The sequence below is a fragment of the Schistocerca serialis genome, chromosome 5, assembly GCF_023864345.2.
Source record: "Schistocerca serialis cubense isolate TAMUIC-IGC-003099 chromosome 5, iqSchSeri2.2, whole genome shotgun sequence".
NCBI lineage: Eukaryota > Metazoa > Arthropoda > Insecta > Orthoptera > Acrididae > Schistocerca > Schistocerca serialis.
Window position 1 is genome coordinate 291,221,055 of NC_064642.1, and position 21,513 is coordinate 291,242,567.

At 43.8% G+C, this 21,513-nt stretch overlaps 1 protein-coding gene across 1 annotated transcript; it reads left to right on the forward strand.

The window, feature by feature from the left end:
• Positions 1-730: 730 nt before the first annotated feature.
• LOC126481908 (uncharacterized) lies at positions 731-19,575 on the forward strand. The gene is made up of 3 exons (XM_050105866.1): positions 731-1,096; positions 11,652-11,812; positions 17,649-19,575. The coding sequence occupies exons 1-3, from the start codon at positions 731-733 to the stop codon at positions 19,573-19,575; spliced, it is 2,454 nt and encodes an 817-aa protein (XP_049961823.1).
• Positions 19,576-21,513: the final 1,938 nt, after the last annotated feature.

The following is a 21,513-nucleotide window of genomic DNA, read 5'->3' on the forward strand; positions in this document are numbered from 1 at the left end:
TAATTTTTACTTGGTGTTCACGATCCACATTTTTATTAAACTTCTTGTAAATTCAGATATACTTCTTCTTAATTGTCACATCATCAAGAAAACAGTTTTGTATCAATTTTCATATATTTAATTTCCACTTTAACCAAACACAAGACTTAACTGTTCTTTTACAACGCGAAATAACAAGTTGACTTCTGCAAAGTGAAACAAAGACTGCTCTGTGCGCATTCGCGTCAAAACGGTTACAAGTAAGTCAAAGATTATGACAGTCTCACAGAAATGAAAACACACAAGAACCATTTCACTGTAATATATCGATACATCGAAGTACATATACATAAATAAAACCAAATGTGAATATTGTCACAAAAATATGTCCGTTTCTTCGCAGCAAAGTAGTACGATATTACTGGTATCGAGAACTGGGGTTGGAGTGCCGTAATGGTCACGTAAATAAAGAACCATTACAAGCTGCATCAAACCAGTCTGAGGACTGACGACCACAAGAAGAAGAACAACAACAACAAATGTTTAGCAACTCCGCTTTAGTGGCTCTGTAGTCGATAATTTTAGCATCGCTAGCACACTGCGAAGGTTTTGTGTGTGTCCTGCTGTTGGTGTATTTTACACGTTACTGTAGTTGACTGTAAAGTGTGGCTGCAGGGTAACACCGTTTTCTCAGAAGTGAAGCGACGGTAGGACGCGGGTAGCCAGTACAGTGTGGGCGTTTTCCTCCAGGATGAAGGTGTGGTGCGGCCTGTTGGTGGTGGCCGTGGTGCTGGAGTCGGCCCTGGCCCTGGACCTGGGCCTGAGCAGCCTGTTCGGCGGCAGCAGCGAAGCCGGGAAGGAGGCTGTAGCTGAGGCGGTGGAGAGCGCGGACGTCAGCCCCAGCGCCGGCGCGGCCGCCGACTCCGCGGAGGGCAAGCAGACACTGGCGCAGCCGCCGCCGCTGCAGCTGCCGGGCTTGCCGCCGCTGCCGGGCATCCCGGGCCTGCCGGCGCTGCCCACGCTGCCGCCGTTGCCCGTCACGCTGCCCTCGCTGCCGGGCATGCCACCCATACACCGCACCGAGACCGTCTACGCCACGCGCACCGTCTTCGTCGAGGTGCGTAACCCACCGCAACGAAACTCCCATTTGCGCTAGTCTACCGTACCTGTCTCGCAAGCTCTAGAACAGTGATCCAGTAAGTGTAGAATCGGTTTCTTCTGTTCCAGTGTGTGATTAAAAGACTCTCGCTCCTTAGATTGCCGATTTCGGTCAGCGATGGTCATCATTAGATCAGTTTTCAAAGAGCACTGAGGATGGTCATCGCTGAGCGAAGCCGTTGGGCTAGGGTCTAAAACGTATTGTGATCCTACACTACTGGCCATTAATATTGCTACACCACGAAGATGACGTGCTACAGACGCGAAATTTCACGGACAGGAAGAAGATGCTGTGATACGCAAATGATTAGCTTTTCAGAGTATTCACCAACAACGAGCTGGCATGAGGAAAGTTTCCAACCGATTTCTCATCCACAAACAGCAGTTGACCGGCGTTGCCTGCTGAAACGTCGTTGTGATGCCTCGTGTAAGGAGGAGAAATGCGTACCATTACGTTTCCACTTTGATAAAGGTCGGATTGTAGCCTATCGCGATTGCGGTTTATCGTATCGCGACATTGCTGCTCGCGTTGGTCGAGATCCAATGACTGTTAGCAGAATATGGAATTGGTGGGTTCAGGAGGGTTATACGGAACGCCGTGCTGGATCCCAACAGCCTCGTATCACTAGCAGTCGAGATGAGAGGTATCTCATCCGCAAGGGTAAACGGATCGTGCAGCCACGTCTCTATCCCTGAGTCAACAGATGGGGACGTTTGCAAGACAACAACCATCTGCATGAACAGTTCGACGACGTTTGCAGCAGCATGGACTATCAACTCGGAGACCATGGCTGCGCTTACCCGTGACGCTGCATCACAGACAGGAGCGCCTGCGATGGTGTACTCAACGACGAACCTGGCTGCACGAATGGCAAAACGTCATTTTTTCGGATGAATCTAGGTTCTGTTTACATCATCATGATGGTCGCATCCGTGTTTGACGACATAGCGGTGAACGCACATTGGAAGCGTGTATTCGTCATCGCCATACTGGCGTATCACCCGACGTGATGGTATGGGGTGCCATTGGTTACACGTCTCGGTCACCTCTTGTTCGCATTGACGACACTTTGAACAGTGGACGTTACATTTCAGATGTGTTACGACCCGTGGCTCTACCCTTCATTCGATCCCTGCGAAACCCTACATTTCAGCAGGATAATGCACGACCGCATGTTGCAGGTCGTATACGGACCTTTGTGGATATAGAAAAAGTTCGACTGCTGCCCTGGCCACCACATTCTCCAGATCTCTCGCCAATTGAAAACGTCTGGTCAATGGTGGCCGAGCAACTGGCTCGTCACAATACGCCAGTCACAACTCTTGATGAACTGTAGTATCGTGTTGAAGCTACATGGGCAGCTGTATCTGTACACGACATCCAAGCTCTGTTTGATTCAATGCCCAGGCGTATCAAAGCCGTTATTACGGCCACGGGTGGTTGTTCTGGGTACTGATTTCTCAGTAGCTATGCACCCAAATTGCGTGAAAATGTAATTACATCTAGTATAATATATTTGTCCAATGAATACCCGTTTATCATGTGCATTTCTTCTTTGTGTAGCAATTTTATTGGCCAGTAGTGTAGATGGAAGTAAAAGCGAGTTATTCTACGACACCTGTTATGTGGAGCCATGCAATGCTGTTGTGGTCTTCAACCCGAAGACTGAATATATCGTCGATAAGGAACAGCACTGTGCCAGTCACTTCGTTATTTTCCCACTAAGCGTTTCGACGGTTCACACCATTATCTTCTGGTGGAGAACTGTGTAGTTAAATTACTGGTGTTAGTGTAGTGCACAGATGCCTTTTCACTGCATCAGACGAAGTCTATGGCATGTTGCATTTAGTCTTTTGTTAAAGCCAAAAACACGAATTAGTATGAGTAAATTGTATTTATGAGGGATTTTAACCACACAGTCCTCCACGTGAGATGATGTTCACCATCGAAGCGCTTAGTGGGAATACGAAGTCTCTGACACAGTAAACCGTTTCATGTATTCCAGGCCGGCCGCGGTGGTCTAGCGGTTCTAGGCGCTCAGTCCGGAGCCGCGCGACTGCTACGGTCGCAGGTTCGAATCCTGCCTCGGGCATGGATGTGTGTGATGTCCTTAGGTTAGTTAGGTTTAAGTAGTTCTAAGTTCTAGGGGACTGATGACCATAGATGTTAAGTCCCATAGTGCTCAGAGCCATTTGAACCATTTTCATGTATTCCAGAATGAAATTTCAGTGGAGTTTGCGGTCACATGAAACTTCCAGACAGATTAAAACTTTGTCCTGCACCGAGACCCGAACTCGGGACGTTTGCCTTTCGGAGGCAAGTGCTTTACGACTTTATTTTTTCTTCACTTTGTTCGTCATCGTTCTCATCATTCGATCGTGGCGGACGTCACATGAAACCCCATCAAAAAAATGGTTCAAATGGCTCTGAGCACTATGCGACTTAACTTCTGAGGTCATCAGTCGCCTAGAACTTAGAACTAATTAAACCTAACTAATCTAGGGACAGCACCCACATCCATGCCCGAGGCAGGATTCGAACTTGCGACCGTAGCAACACCCCCTCAAGTTCATCGCTGGTTACTGCACTCATTTCTCTCAGCTACCGTGCCGGCTTGACTGAACTACCCAAGAATGTTTCACGACCCTTCCTCAGAGCCTTACCTCCGCCAATATCTTATTTCATACCATCTAAACTTCACAGAACATCCTTCAGGTTGGGGCTAAGCAGTGCTTCCGTAATATCCTTTCTTTCAGGAGTTCAAAAATGTTCAAATGTGTGTGAAATCTTATGGGACTTAACTGATAAGGTCACCAGTCCCTAAGCTTACACACTGCTTAACCTAAATTATCCTAAGGACAAACACACACACCCATGCCCGAGGGAGGACCCGAACCTCCGCCGGGACCAGCCAAACAGTCCATGACTGCAGCGCCCAAGACCGATCGGCTAATCCCGCGCGGCTTTTCTTTCAGGAGTACTTCTCCTGTAAGTTTCGTAGGAGGAGTTATGTGAAGCGTGGAATGTAGGAGGTACTGACAGAAGTAAAGCCGTGAGGACTGCTCGTGAGTCGTGCTTGGGTAGCTCTGTTGGTAGAGCATTTGCCATCAAAAGGCAAACCTCCCGAGCACGTGTCTTGGTCCGAAAAACAGTTTTACACCAAGGTGACAAAAGTCATGGCATACCTCCTAATATCGTGTCGGACTTCCTTTTGCCCGGCATAGTGCACCAGCCCGACGTGGCACGGACTCAGCAAGTCGTTGGAAGTCCCCTGCATAAATTCTGAGCCATGCTGTCGCTATAGCCATCCATAATAGTGAAAGTGTTGACGGTGCAGGAATTTGGTCGCTTCTCGGTTATGTCCCATGAACGTTCGATGCGATTCATGTCTGGCGATGTGGGTGGCCAAATCATTCTCTCGAATTATCAGAATGTTCTTCAAACCAGTCGCGAAGAATTGGGGTCCTGTGACATGGGGCATTGTCACGGGCACATGAAGTCCATGAATGGCTGCAAGTGGTCTCCAAGTAGCCGAACATATCCATGTAAACACACCCCACACTAATATGTAGCCACCAACACCTTGCACAGTGCCTTGTTGACAACTTGGATCCATCGCTTCATGGGGTCTCTGGCATCAGCTAGTGCCAATTAAAATACGGACTCATCCGACCAGGCCACGGTTTTCCAGTCGTCTATCTGCAAACCGATACGGCCACGAGCCCTGGAGAGGCGCTGCAGACGATGTCGTGCTGTTAGGAAAGGCAATCGCTCGATCGTCTGCTGCCACATCCAATTAACGCCAAATTTCGCCCCTCTGTCTTAGCGGAAATTTGGTATTTTCGCCACACTCTTGACACTGTGGATCTCGGAATACCGAATTCCCTAACGATTTCCGAAACGGAGAGTCCCATGCATCTAGCTCCAACTACCATTCCGCATTTAAAATCTGTTAATTTCCTGCGAGCGGCCATAATCACGTAGGAAGCCTTTTCACAAGAATTACCTGAGCAAAAATGACAGATCCACTTACGCACTGCCCTTTTATACCTTGCGTACGCGACGCTACCGCTGTCTTTATATGTATGTGCATCTCGCTATCCTGTGACTTTTGTCGCTTAGTGTAATCTACTAGGGAGTTTGTTGTTTTATTTATTGTTGGAAGACTGGTTTTGGTTGGCTCTCCACGCTGTGCGCTCGGAAATCTCTTCATCTCTCCACAACTACACCCTACATCCATTTGAGCCTACTCACTGCAGCCAAGCTTTTGCAACATTAGTCCCAACCCACATTCCCTTCCACTACGAAACTGACGATTCCTTGAAGTATCAGTACGTGTGCCAGGCAACCGAACTCTTCTTATAGCCAAGTTGAATAGGAATTTGCCGCGCGGGTTTAGACGAGTAATCTAGGGCTCTACAGTCGTGGACTGTGCGGCTGGTCCCGGCGGAGGTTCGAGTCCTCCCTCGGGCATGGGTGTGTGTGTTTGTCCTTAGGATATTTTAGGTTAAGTAATGTATAAGCTTAGGGACTGATGATCGTAGCAGTTAAGTCCCATAAGATTTCACACACATTTGAACATTTTTTTGAATAGTATTTTTTTCTCTCCAATTCTCTTCAGTACCTCCTCATTAGTAATACGATCTACTCATCTAATCTGCAACATTTTTCTGTAGTTACCTGTTGTGAAGTCAGCATAGAGATTATGACGCAGCAGTTGACCAAAGGTGTTATTTATTTAACTGAAAAACACAACATGTTTCTGGAAGACAGGATCCCATTATCAAATTGTATAAACAAGGTAAACAGAAATAATCATTTCTCATTATTTCATGTACTAACATACATACAACGGACTAATTTTCGTTATTCCGTTACAGGCGTCTTCGTATGTGTTTGTGGAACCTGATAATGGGATCGTGTCTTCCAGAAACACCCTCTGTTTTTAACTTAAATATATTACACACTTAGGCAACTGGTGCCTCATAATCTCAGTACTGATGCTCCTGTAGCACCACAGTTCGAAAGCTTCGATTCTCTCCGTGTGTGATCCGTTTATCGTCCACGTTTTACCTCCGTGCAACGTTACACTCCAGGCATGTTGAGCAAAGATTTTCTTTGAAGTCTGATTCGCAGTTGTCGTTAATTCCTTATATGAGTCAATGCAACCCTCAGTTATCAATTTTTAGTTCATTGTTGCAGTATTGCACAATTTTGCCCTTAGGCAAGTTTGAAGTGCCTTGCACTGTTGATACATGTTGTATATGAAGCGCGCCACGTGACATTTGCGCTAAGAAATGCTAGGCTAAGTAGTAAAACTCATCTACTACTTTTAGCGTCACGTGTGCTAAACTAATTCCCTCAGCAACGCCTGACTTAAGTCGATTACACCTCGTTGCCCATATTATGTCGCTACTCAAGTCAGTAATTGTGCAGTCTTGATGACAGAATGTTGTCATTTGGAACATTATAATTATGGTGAATTTTGATGCCTCGAAATGTTCGTCTTTAGCACCCAAGCATTTATCCGTGGCTTCATTACTTTTGTCATAAACCACTACTTGAGGTTACATCTGCAAACTATTTCATGTATCAGTTACCCCATTTGTATTTAGTTGCACTACAGTTTCGCTGATGCATTGTTTGACGTCGATGTAGACGTTTATTATCACAGTAGGTAGCGCCTGAGCATGGTGTTGTAACATTCCAATGTCGTACACAGTCTAAATTGTCGTCAATGAAATGTAGCTAAGTAGAAAGGAAGTTGCTGATGTGTGAAACTTACACAGGGGAAAAAAATCTGTTTCCCCCAATTACATTAAAAAGTCGAATTTTGTGCTTAACTTCTCACAGTACTTACTTTTAAAACATGATCCAAACCATTATTTTCAGTTAAGATTCTTCATTTCAACTTGAGCAGTTGATTCGTCTACAGATATATGGACGATATAGTGCCATATTTGATACTGATGCCATGCAGTATGCAAATTACGTCTAGGAAGACGGTATCTTTCTCAGTATTCACCGGGTTGACGATTCCATTTCGATGAGTGATGTTGTTGTGTCTACCAGTTGCTGCGGTTTTTTTATGCCTGCTCACTACCCCTCGGAAATAAGGCTAAATCAGTCTTTGAAATATTCACACACAGATATGGAATTATCAACTGGTTGGATAAGCGGAGGTCACTAAGTCGAATTAGCTATCGAACACTGTGTACTGATGTAATCAGACTGCCTCTAAGTTCAGATACTATTGGACGAATAAGAATTGTTCTCCCGCCAGGCGTTAGAGCGGTATCCGAGCATAAAAACCAGTAAAATTGTGGGTACTTTGCATTTTAGATGGCATTAGTAATAAATACACCTGTGTCTTGTTTCATAAGTAACATCTTAAAAACTGTAACCAGTTTCCGGGCCAATGCTCATATCCATCTCAAAATGTCATGATATTTTGGACAGGCCACAATATATTCTGTGAGTCTGTAGGTGATTTCAATCTTTTCGATGATTTCAATCTTTAAGTTGAAACTGCTAATGTTTAATGTAAAATTATGAGAGTCGTAGAACATTTTAAAATGAAATTATAATGAGTTACGGCCGATTGTTGGTATTAGCTTTCGAAACAAACAACTTCTTCTTTACAATAGTCAAGGGAGGAGCACGCATAAACACTACTGTCAGACATTTGACATCAACTGCTGGATAAAAGACTATTCCCCACTTTTGCACGCGTTGCGATCTGCAGATATACGTAATCAACATCGTCCCTGCGCGATTTATAGTGTCATTTAAGCAACTTCCATTAGGTAGTGAACCTGGTATTTTCTTGTATCTTGGAATCCAGCAAAGAATTTCCTTTGTCCATCAGCCAGCCACTTGCCTGGCTGCATGACCATCCACCTCCATTTCATTTTCTCAGAGACTGCAGTTACGTCATCCAGCCCATCAGTTTTTGGGTGGTTTTCGATTTAAAAGCATTTTGCTCATTGCGATAAGTCAAAACTGGTTATCCACACTTATTATAACTTTACTCTTCGGGCACATTGGAAACTTTATTTTGAAACTTCGCTTTAGTTTCCCTAAAGCAAACCACGTTAATTTACCTTCTGTTTATGTATCTGTATGTCCATGTGGATATTGTTTGCAATTGTCCTAAATATAAAAACTTATCCACTGCTTTTACTGCTTGGTTGTTAATTTGTACTATTTTAGTTTCGATATGTTGACTATACATAATGTTTGTCTTATTGATTTTCAAACTTGTTCTGTTAATCCATTCTATCGGTTGCTGAAATTTGTTTGGACTGCAGGCAGCAAATATAAACTTGTCAACAAAAACGAAAATGGTTCACATATTTTCCATTACTGCGTATTTTATTTTCGTTTTTTCATTTAAAGATCCAAAAATTTCTAAGTTTCCGAGTACAGTTTTGCCTCATTCCTCTTTCAGATCTCAATCTGTTACTGTTCCGAAACAATCTAATCTAAGCTGTAGAAGTAACATATTCGTTGATTTAGCGTCATATTTCTCAATGGTTCTACTGATTTTGTTGTAACTGAGACTAAATCTTTTAAAAATCTATGAGTCCCAGGCAAAGTCGCAGTTCATACTAGCTGCACCGTTCTATAATTTATTTAGCGGCTTGTGCTATGAACACTGCTAAAACCAGCTTGTGCCTTTGCCTGATTAAAATCCAATGTTACTTTTATACACTTGGCAATAATTTTAAAAATATCTTGTATATTACGGTGAGGGGTTGGTAAGTCTAACTTTGTATATGCTTTTTCTGTTCCTTTTTTTTTTTTTTAAGGAGAACAATTACAGCGTTTTTCCAGGTTAGGACATTGTCTTCTTCCTTAATAATTATGTATTATATATGGCCCAGCAAAATAGTTGTGGGAAAACCGGAACAGAAGAGAATCGAAGCATTTAAGATGTGGTGCTACAAAACAAACGAATATTGAAAATTATGTGGAGTGGTAAGGTAAGGAATGAGAAGGTCCTGCGCAGACTCGGAGAGGAACGGAATATGTGGAAAATACTGGCAGGAGAAGGGAGAGGATGACAGGACACCTGTTACGACATCAGGGAATGACTTCCACGGTACTGGAGGGAGCTGCAGAGGCCAGAAACTGTGGAGGAAGACAGAGACTGGACGGAGGTTGCAAGTGTTACTCTGAAAAAAAAAAAAAAGAAAAGGTTCAAATGGCTCTAAGCACTATGGAACTTAACATCTGAGGTCATCAGTCCCCTAGACTTAGAACTACTTAAACCTAACTAACCTAAGGACATTACACACATCCATGCCCGAGGCAGGATTCGAACCTGTGACCGTAGCAGCAGCGCGGTTCCGGACTGACGCGCCTAGAACCGGGTGTGCTACTCTGAGATGAAGAGGTTGGCACAGGAGAGGAATTCGTGGTGGACCGCATCAAACCAGTCAGAAGATCTAAGTAAAAAAAAAAAAAAAATTAAAAAAAAATTTAAAAAAGTAAAAAAAACCGTCCACGCATATTATTTCTATGTCTCTACGGCGCCAGCTCATGATGAATTTCACGTTAACTGTATTGGTAAAATGCATGTATACAGGCATTGACTACAAACATTTAGCTCACTGCCGTCGTAGACGAAGAAGGCGAATTTTTCCATTTTTGAATGGTAACGATCATAGGAAAGGGGAGGAAGAGCAGTATTTCTGAAACGGTGATTATGATTTGGTCACTGGCCAAATAAACCAAAGAAAAAGAGATTAATATCTTAAAATATAGCGACCCTTGCTGCGTTTTGGTTGCCGAAGCAGTGGGTAAAATCGAAGCTGCTGTCAGTTGGTTTGGCATATGGTCTTCGACGAGCAAGTTGGAGAAGAAACCTGATTCAACAAATGCTGCCAGAACTCAGTGCTGTGATATCAGCGTTGCGATTTAAAACTATTCGTGATTTTCGCTAGGACTGTACATCTATATAAAGGCACTGTCGACAAATTTGGTTACAATGCCGTTCTCTGGCACGTTATTATTGTCGTCTCCGGTACGGATGAGGTACACGAGAAAGACAGCATGTATGTATATATGGATAGAAGTGTTGAAAACTAGCCAGGATACATAATCAAGACACCAATGTAGCTTTATAAAGGCCAAATTTTCCGGATCGTAACCCAACTGGACATCTGTAGAACAATATTATTGTTAGACTCACTGTGTTAATCTTTCGATATACACCTCGCAACAGCCGTGTGGACTCATCAGATATAATAGTTCAAGAGATATGCGGAGATCTATCAGAACGCGAATCACAAGCCGATCATTTATATCTGCAGCTACATCTGCATCTACATCTATACTCCGCAAGGCTCCTTACGGTGTGTGGTGGACGATACTTCTGGTACCGCTATCATTTCTCCAATCGCGAATGAGCGTGGGAAGATAGGCTGTGTGTAAGTCTCCATATAAACTGTAATTTCTCTGATGTCCCCCGTCATGGTCATTTAGTGAGGTGTTTGTAAGAGTAAGTAATACGTTTTCTGCTTCTTTTCGGAAAGTAGGCTCTCGGTATTTATCAGTAATCCTCTCCGTTATGCACAATGCCTTTGTTGTAGCATCTGCTACTGGAGTTTGGTGGACATCACTGAAACGATGACGAAATGCAGTGCTTCTCTTATAAACTGCTCTATCTCCTCTATAAATCTTACCTGCTGAGGATCTCAAACTGACGAGCATTACACTTCTTTCGTGATCATTTACGTTTCCTTGGCATTCTTTCAATGAATCTCAGCCTGCTTTACATACGACTAGTTTTATGTGATCGTACCAGTTTAGGTCTATGCGGATGGATTATGCTAGATATTTTACAATCTTTACTTTTTCCAGGCTTTATTTGTAGTAGCGTAATCGATAAGTAATGAGTCAGCCAGCTTATTTGTGCGTAACGGGTTACATTTGTTTACTCGTTTTTGAAGTATCGATCCTACACATGCCACCTTACATTTCCCTACAGCTTCTGGCGTTGCAACTTTCCCACATTCAACGGCATCGACTGTGTGTGATGGATACTCCGAATGTTAACACGGCATTATAGAAAAGTGATTCCACAGTGTGTAGGAAATTTCGATCACCCTGGGAACTAATCTGATTTTTGATGATTGATGAAATGAACCTGGCCCCGCCGTGCGGGATTAGCCGAGCGGTCTCGGGCGCAGAAGTCATAGACTGTGCGGCTGGTCCCGGCAGAGGTTCGAGTCCTCCCTCGGGCATGCGCGTGCGTGTTTGTCCTTAGGATAATTTAGGTTAAGTAGTGTGTAAGCTTAGGGACTGATGACCTTAGCAGTTAAGTCCTATAAGACTTCACACACATTTGAACACTTTTTTTGAAACTGGCCCTCTGTGTTTGTTAATATCAGTGATTCTATAACTGGAGTATTATGCTATCAATGCTTTTTTGATTACCTTTAAAAGAGCAGTAGTTCGTCACTAGTCTCTGTCGTTAGAGTTAACCGGAAAATTTCGCTTGTTGCAGGTAACGAAGAAGGTGACGGAGCACCCGATGTGTGTGACTATGTACGGCGTCAAGCCGCCATGCTTCGGACCGCACGAGCACGGCAAGTACCGCGAGAATGAAGACGACGAAGACGACTACCCAGAGGAGGGGCTCTACATCAGTCCGTCTTCCGCCAAGAGGTCAGTTTCGCTGCTTGCTGCAGTCGTGTGACTCCTCCAATTTCTAGTGGGATGTAATGTAAGGTCACATCGCAGTACGATTATTTAAGTACTGTGCGCAGATGGGATAGGAAGCTTTTTACAATTTTCAGGAATCCAGTGAAATTGAGTTTCTTTCGGAAAATAAAAGAATCTCGAATGGGGCAAGCCTATCAGTCTTAACTCTCATTAGTATTTTTCTTTTCCTTCCCGCTGTTAGTCTAACTTGACAAGGTCCGCCTTTTTGCATTCATACCCTCCACTTTCCTCGGGAATGCCATGACTTTCACTGTCTCCATCTCTTGTTTCACCGGCCCTCCTCGAAGCTGCATGCTCTTTTTTTGATCCATTCTACCACCACTCAAAATATGGAAAGCAAAGAGCTTTCAGTAGAAGAGATGTTTCTCGCAGTAGTGAAGATAAACAAGTACTCATAACTCTTTGTATTTTAGAGCCCAGGTTTACTAGACTTTTTTTTTTTTTTTGTTTCGGCCCATACTACCACCTCCGAAACTTTGCCGGTGGCGTATGCTGTATACGTAAAAGGCTGCAGATATTTCCAGACAACTCGCTGAAAATCGAATCTCGACGTTTAGTAAATTTCACTTATATTCTTTGGACATCTATTCCAAGCTTACTAACTAAAAACCGAGCTTTGAAATTACATATACTTTACGAGATATTGTTGGAGAATACCACTACTAAACGTTGTCGAACGTTGACCGTGATCGGTTTCCTGAGTTCAACCAATCTTGACTGTTTTTGTTGGCAATTATGTGTACGCTCATGTTCTCTTCTTCACACTAATGTCGGTTCCCAATTCACACGACAGGATGGTATCTCACCAGTGGATCCAGGTTTAATTTTTCACTCTGTAACAGCGAGAGCGCTGGTTTGAAACTCTCTGACAGAGTAAAGCTGTGTGCCGTGCCGGGGTTCGCATCGCAGTGCCAACGCAGAAAGAAATAGTTGTAGGCAATATTAACTGCTAAATTATTAATTTATGGAAGAAGCCTGTGGGTGTATAAAACCTTCCTGAAGGATATCTGATGTGATCTCTGCGTTCGTTGATGACTTTCTAGGATTTCGATAGAGCGTTGTTTCCTGTATGTTCATTAATTCTCAATTGAACAAGATAAATACGAAATCCGACGAGATATTCCAAATGAAAATGCTTGGTCTAGTATCTTTCCAGACATTTAAAAAGGTTTATTTTTTACAATTAGAGTGTTATTTCTGAAGAGTACCTTTTGAGTTTAGTATTATAAATGTTTTCGAATTCTGTGCTTATTACCCTCGGATAATTCTCACTGCACCCAACTTGGTTCCATTATTAACAATAATTTTTTTCCGGATCCCTTCAATGGAAATATTTTCTTTCTGATAGCAAGACTACATGTAGCCCTTCTCATTGAGTTTTTACCGACTCTTAGGGAATACGTACAGAGAACATACATCTTACATACGCACATGTATCTCTTGAACTTCATTTCATCATTTTTTCTCAAAAAATAGCTCCTTCAATAGGCTTCATGCCTTCTAGCCAACAAAAATTATTTAAGTTACTTTGTTTTTATCCTTGGTTTCAGATTGAATGATATTACCTATGTATCTGAAATCCTCGTGTAATTACAGAAACATGTCACGAATGAGAACTTCCTTTTTAGATCTTGCGCACTACCAGAAACTATATCTGAGCCGATCATAAGCTCCTTTCGTCTAGAATGCCGTCAGAAATATTTTTTCCTAAATTACACATCTTCGCAACTGGAGTATTGCCTTTGTTCTGGTTTTATGCGATTTTTATGCCATGAATTGAATTGATGTAATCGATACGACATCAACACTGTAATTAATACTTGAGTTAATTTTGGTCCACATGTACCTTACTTAGAGACTTTTATTTGTCATAATGCCCATCACCTTTCAACACAAATGACAAGTCAACTTAATTTTGCACAGGTTTACATTAATTATTTTTGTGCTAAGATGTACACGATAACTACCGATAGCCCGCAAAAGAGGACAATGTTTAATTTCCAAACTTCTCCTGTAGTCCTTCAAGAAAGGGCAGTCGCTCCGCTTTGCAATTAGGGCAGTTTATCAGTTGTATGCCCAGCCTTCATTTGACGAGAAACACTTAGAATATAACGGGGTAGGAAACGAGGTACTCATTTTCGGCAGTCGAAATCTACACCTACTGCTGTACTTCACAAGCCACGTTAGGCTATGGGGCAGAAGGTGTTTTCAGTACTGCTGTTAATTCCTCCCCCCTCCCCCCCCCCCCTCTCCCCTTCTTCCAGTTCTGTTTGCGAATGGTGCGTGGGAAAAACGACTGTTGATAAACCTCTGTATAAATTCCGTCTCGTCTGATTTTCTCGTCATGGTCAGTACGAGACGTATCTAGCAGGATCTAATGCCTCGGAACTTCAACAGCTGACCTCTCGGTGATACACAACGCCTTTCTTGTAGCGTCTGCCACAGGAGTTTGATGAGCATTTCCGTAAAGCTCTCGTGGTTATTAACTGACTTCGTGACGAAATGTTCCGCTCTTCGTTGGGTGTTCTCTATCAATGCTATTAATCCAACCTCGTAAGGGCCCAAGGAGACGAGAAAAACTCAAGTACGCCTGTTACAGATATTTTACAAGCCACTTCTTTTGTGGAAGAATTACAGTTAGTTAATTTTTTTCGCTAATAATGCAATCGAAGAACAATGAACCTCTACACCAATTTATGCGCAGTACGTTGCACTTATTTACGTTGAGTCTCAACTGGCAGTACCTGTAAGAATACTTTATCGATCCTCCTCAGCTCTTCCTGCTTTTCGCTTCAGTCATATGGCGTTGTTAGCTTCCCACATATGACACCATTGTCTGCGAACAGCCTCCTACGTTATCCATTAGATCACTTACGTACATTGTAAACCGTAACGGCCCTATAATACTCCCTTGGTGAACTCCCGATTATCTATACTGACGGAAAATAATCACAACACGAAAAATAATTAATGCAGAATAATGAAATTTCGGGAATACATTTGTCTAACTAACAAATGTAACCGATTAACATTGCAAGATCACAGGTTAATGTAAGCACGAGATAAGGTATTGCAGATGAGAAATGCTGAAATATTAATAACCGTCAGAATGTTGAATGAAAGCGTGTCGGATGTCAGTTTGTGCGACGGATTTCCATGCCTTTTGCCATGTCTGTTAATACAGGGACGGTTAATGCTGTTTGTGGATGACGCTTGAGTTGTACTCTGATGATGACCCATACGTGCTCGACTAGAAACAGCTCTAATGATCGAGCAGGCCAAGGCAACATGTCGAGACTCTGTGGAACATGGGCTACAACAGCAGTAGGTGAGCCAGCGTTATCCTGTTGGCAAACATTCCCTAGAATGCTTTTCATTAATGGCAACAAAACAGATCGAACCACCAGATTGACGGACAAATTTACAGTCAGGGTGCATGGGATAACCACGAAAGTTCTCCTGCTGTCGTACGAAATCGGACCACAGACTATAACTCCAGGTGTAGGTCTACTCTGTCTAGCAGGCAGACAGGTCGGTTGCAGGCTCTCAACTGGCCTACTTCCAACCAACAGACGGCCGTCACTGCCGCCGGGACAGAACAAGCTTTCATCCGAAATATCAGACCTTCATCGCGCTCTCCAATGACGTCTCGCCTGACAACACTAAAGTCACAGATAGCAGTGCTTTTGGTTCAATAAAATGCATACTAAAGGGCGTCTAACTCTCCTTGCAGTAACCGATTTGTAACTGTTCGTTGTGTCACTATGGTGCCAACTGCTGCTTAAGCTGCTGCTGCAGACGCAGTACAATGCGCCAGAGCCATACGCCGAACGCTATGGTCGTCCTTCTCGGTAGTGACACGTGGCCGTCTGGAAACTGGTCTTCTTACGACCGTACATTCCCGTAACCACCGTGCCAGCCATCAAGTACGAGGGGCGTTTGAAAAGTCCGTGCAAGAATAAAAATACTTACGTGTTTGGTGTCAACCTTATTTTTTCGACATAGTCTCCTTTCAGACTTATACACTTCGTCCAACGCTGTTCTAATTTGTTGATCCCTTCTTAATAATAGGAATTGTCCAAGTCTGCAAAATAGCTATTAGTTGCTGCAATCACCTCCTCATTTGGATAAAATATTTGTCCCGCCAGCCATTTCTTCAAATAGTAGTCCGAGGGAGATAAGTCTGAAGAATAGGGGGGATAAGAAATGAGTTGGAATCCTATTTCCATTAATTTTGCGACCACAACTGCTGAGGTGCGTGCTGGTGCATTGTCGTGATGGAAGAGGACTTTTTTGCTGTCCAATCGCCGGTGGTTTTTTTAAAGCTCGGTTTTCAGACGGTCCAACAACGATGAATAATATGAACCTGTAATAGTTTTACCCTTTTCCAGATAGTCGGTGACGATTATCCCTTGCGAATCCCAACAGACAGACGCCATAATCTTTCCGGCTGAAGGAATGGTTCAGATGGTTCAAATGGCTCTGAGCACTATGCGACTTAACTTCTGAGGTCATCAGTCGCCTAGAACTTAGAACTAATTAAACCTAACTAACTTAAGGACATCACACACATCCATGCCCGAGGCAGGATTCGAACCTGCGACCGTAGCGGTCGCTCGGCTCCAGACTATATCGCCTAGAACCGCACGGCCACTCCGGCCGGCGCCGAAGGAATGGTCTTCGCCTTTTTTGGTGCAGATTGTCCCTTGGTAACCCATTGTTTAGATTGTTCTTTGGCCTCAGGAGTGTAGCAATGTATCGATGTTTCATACACGACGCTTAAAGTCCTGCGGATTCTTCCTGAACAGGTGCAAACCATCCTTGCAACACTTCACACGATTCCGTTTTTGGTCAAGCTTGAGCAATCGAGGAACCCATCTTGCGGATAGCTTTCTCATGTCCAAATGTTTATGCAAAATATTATGTACCCGTTCATTCGAGATGCCCACAGCACTAGCAATCTCACGAACCTTAACTCTTCTGTCATCCATCACCATATCATGGGTTTTTATCTATGACTTCTGGAGTCGTAACCTGCACAGAGCGTCCAGAACGTTCAGCATCACTTGTGCCCAAATGAACACTCCGAAAATTTTGAAATCACTTATAAACTGTTCTAATCGAAGGTGCAGAGTCACCGTAATGTTTATCAAGCTTCTCTTTAGTCTCATGAGGCGTTTTGCCTTTTGTAAAGTAATGTTTAATCACCACACGAAATTCTTTTTCGTCCATTTTTTGACAATCACTCGACTTCCTTGATTCATACGAATGCCAATCACAAAGAAATAGACCAATACGGCTGAAACTTGGTGTGCGTTCTTTCCAAAGATGCTACTAACTGAACATAACCTCGATACGCACCGGTGGTTCCATCTCTCGGATTTTGCTCGAACTTTTCAAACGCCCCTCGTACAGTGACTACATTCCTCACGAGTCTCTCTGCAGTGTTGCAGAAGGCAAATCCAGCTTCTCATGGCCTTATTACTTGACCTCTTTCAAACTCAGTGAGCTATTGATTATGGCGTCTTAAATGCATTCTTGATTAACATCAACTCACCACGTCCATTAATGGTAACTAACGCTTTTGACCGTTACACTTTGGTATAAACAAACCTGATTTACATCCTCATAGTGACGCTACTAACGCCACTCTTCTGTGACTGCCGCGAAATTGGAATAGAAACCCTCCTACCAACTTTAGTTTATGTCGCACAACTCCTTATTGGGGTTGCGATTTCTTTTTCTGTGTTTTATACAACGGTATGTCCGTGACCTCCAGGATCACCGCCACAGCCGCTCCCGACTCTGGTCTGCATTTCGAGTACCGCGAGGGTCGCAGTTCCGAACAGGACAGCACTGCGCTGGAGGGGAGCACCTCGCTGGAGGCCTCCGCGGGAGACGCCGAGAGCGAGCGCGAGGCGCGCTACCTGGAGTTCCGCCGCGCCACGCCGGCGCCCGAAGAGGTGGCCACGGCTCTGGAGGAGACAGCCCTCGCCCTGCCCTCAGAGAAGCAGCAGCGCGTCTTCAACAACCTGCTGCCCGCCGTCATCGTCACGAGGATACTCACTAAGACACTCTGGGTGACCAAAGTGGAAAAGGTCATCGACAAACACGTCACAGCCACTATGGAAATCAAAAACTGCGTACCCGCTGATAGCAAGATTCCGTTCTGCAAAAAGAGTGACAAGCCCAAACCGCCGCCACCTGTTCACAAACCCGATCACTATGACTATGACCACTACGACCACAATCCCAGTCAGGGTGATCACAAACCTGACTACTATGATGACAAACCTGACCACTACGATCACAAACCAGGCCCATATAACCATAAACCAGCACCCTATGATCACAAACCACCTTCTCATCCTCCTCCAAAACCGGATTACTATGAGCACAAACCACATCACCCCCCTCCTCCTCCACCAAAACCGGATTACTATGACCACAAACCACACCATCCGCCTCCTCCTCCTCCAAAGCCAGATTACTACGATCACAAACCAGACTATCCTCCTCCTCCCCCTCCAAAGCCAGATTACTACGATCACAAACCAGACCATCCTCCTCCTCCTCCTCCAAAGCCAGATTACTATGACCACAAACCGCACCATCATGTTCCACCTCCTCCTCCCCCAAAGCCAGATTACTATGACCACAAACCGCATCCTCCTCCTCCTCCTCCTCCAGCAAAACCAGATTACTATGACCACAAACCAGACCACCCTCCCCCTCCTCCTCCTCCTCCAAAGCCAGATTACTATGACCACAAACCGCATCCTCCTCCTCCTCCTCCTCCTCCAGCAAAGCCAGATTACTATGAGAACAAACCAGACCATCCCCCACCTCCTCCTCCTCCTCCAAAGCCAGATTACTATGACCACAAACCGCATCCTCCTCCTCCTCCTCCTCCAGCAAAGCCAGATTTCTATGACCACAAACCAGACCATCCTCCCCCTCCTCCTCCTCCTCCAAAGCCAGATTACTATGACCACAAACCGCATCCTCCTCCTCCTCCGCCAGCAAAGCCAGATTACTATGACCACAAACCAGACCATCCTCCCCCTCCTCCTCCTCCTCCAAAGCCAGATTACTATGACCACAAACCGCATCCTCCTCCTCCTCCGCCAGCAAAGCCAGATTACTATGACCACAAACCAGACCACCCTCCCCCTGCACCTAAGCCAGACTATCCTCCACATCCTCCCAAGCCAGACTACCCTCCAAAACCAGCCCACTATGATCACAAACCTGCGTCCTCACCTCATCCAGTCCCTCCACCTAAACCAGACCACTATAAGCCAGTTCATGAAACGAAACCCGAACACTTTGATTACAAGCCAGATCATCACGAATACGACTATCCAGAACCTTCACCAAAGCCTGTTCACGTTAAGCCTGTTTACGATGACCATGACTATGATTATGACCACAAACCAGCACATCCTGACAGCAAGCCCACTCATCCGCAATATGATCTTGAACATGACTACAAGCCTGGCCACTACAAACATTCTTATCATCACTTCATTAATGAAGACCACGAAACTGGAAAGCCAGAGCCGGTCTCGACACCACCAAATGAGCATGACGACGAAGAATCATCACATAAGTCACCACTGACAGAGGCCATTCCTCCTCCTCCTACGACACCATCTCCTTCAACTCCTCCAGTGAAAGCACCCTCTTCAGCCAAAGTGCAATGAGCATGACGGCGAACAATCACCACATAAGCCGCCACTGACAGAGGCCATTCCTCCTCCTCCTACGCCACCATCCCCTATAACTCCTCCAGTGAAAGCACCCTCTTCAGCCAAAGTACCGCCTCCATCAATATCACCACCACTACATTCTCCCCCTGACTACACCAAAAAACCACCTCCGCATTCTCATTAGGTAGATAATCTCTTCAGTGAGCTATATCGAGATGCAGAGAAGAGACTTAACGTGACAGAATCATCTAAGTTTACATAGTCCATATGGTCTAATGATACTGTGTAGAAAACGCATAGAACTCGAATATTCTGCTTTCATTCACCAAGGACATATTTATATTAAATAATTTATTTTTAATTTATATTGTACGGACTTGTGTCGCTGAGACAAGAGAATAAATTAAATGTGAGTAATAAACGTCTGCTACAGTTCTTTTCTTTCCTGTTTTACCGTGTACAAACATGATGGCAGTATTTCTCATGTTTTCTACAATGAATGAAATTTTCAGGTTCTTGTCCTCAGTTTTTGCTGTGTACTTACGGATTACAGTCAATGACTATTTCTCAAATGTAATCGTCTACACACAAGACTGCAGTTGTGAAACATTTTAAGTTTTGGTAAGCAAGCACATCCAAGCTAAGGAGGTACACAGGTGTATAAGAGGGCTGGTGAGAAAACACATGTATTGGGCATGACTTTTCTGTTATGATGTGAAACAGTTTCTGAACCTGACTGAAAGACTCCGTTTCGACACAAAAGTTCATACAGTGTCCCAAGTGATGTCATGATGTACTCTTCTATTACGGTTTGCAGAATGCTTAGTACATTAACTCATTTTCTAATGGGAACTTTAGGTGGAATATTTTTTTTTTGGCGGGGGGGGGGGGGGGGGAGGGAGTGCGAATAAAGCTAACCTATTACTCTGAGGATCAGATGTTGGAATGAATACTGTGGAGAAACTTTAAAGTTGAAGAGGGAGATGAGCAGATTGATGTTATTCATTAGAGAGTTTAAAGTAATGACATTACTAGCATATAGTTGATTGTATGATAAAACCACCTCATGAGTTAATTGTGCAAAATATACTAGAAATGAGTTGTATAAAAACTGTGGGTGGGGTGACTTACTAAGAGTAATTTTTCCCAGAACCAAATTGAAGGCAGAATAAATTGATAATTTCAGCTTTACTTTCTATAAAATGTAGGTTACATACTCCATTAACTTTCAATTAGGCAAAGATTTAAGAACTAGATACAGGCCTGCAGAAATGCCAATTGCAGATATGTTTTCAGACGATAACTTAGTAATAACAAAACATTGATTGGCTGGAATTTAATAAATGCAGAACTAATTTGCTAAGGCGAAAAAAAGAACACCATACCAGGAAGGGGATCATCTACAAATGAAGGTAACAACTTGATTTGATTTCTAGAGGCACACACCAGCAAATGGAAACGCAAACGCAAACTGCTATTTCAGTTCTCCACGAATCGGCTGGCTGGTAACGCAAAAAAATCGCACTTTAACCCAAGGATATGCAATTGTAAAAGAAGTTTTAAACACATAAAAACATATGATGATAATGATTTTTAAAAGCACTTAGTGCACGATTTTCATAATCTTTAAAAACGTAAGAATATTATACAGTACTGGGCATAAAAACTGCTACATCACGAAGATGACGTGCTACAAGACGCGAAATTTAACCGACAGGAAGAATATCCTGTGATGTGCAAATGGTTAGCTTTTCAGAGCATTCACACAAGGTTGGCGCCGTCGGCGACACCTAAAACGTGCTGACGTGAGGAAAGTTTCCAACCGATTTCCCATACATCAACAGCAATTGACCGGCGTTGCCTGGTGAAACGTTGTTGTGATGCCTCGTGTAAGGAAGAGAAATGAGTACCATCACGTTTACGACTTTGATA

What these genes read in the sequence shown, in the direction of transcription:
- LOC126481908 (XM_050105866.1), top strand. Translation starts at nt 731, where the DNA reads ATGAAGGTGTGGTGCGGCCTGTTGGTGGTGGCCGTGGTGCTGGAGTCG. An exon ending in CGCGCACCGTCTTCGTCGAG is followed by an intron (nt 1,097 to 11,651) that starts GTGCGTAACCCA and finishes CGCTTGTTGCAG; the next exon opens with GTAACGAAGAAGGTGACGGA. An exon ending in AGTCCGTCTTCCGCCAAGAG is followed by an intron (nt 11,813 to 17,648) that starts GTCAGTTTCGCT and finishes CGTGACCTCCAG; the next exon opens with GATCACCGCCACAGCCGCTC.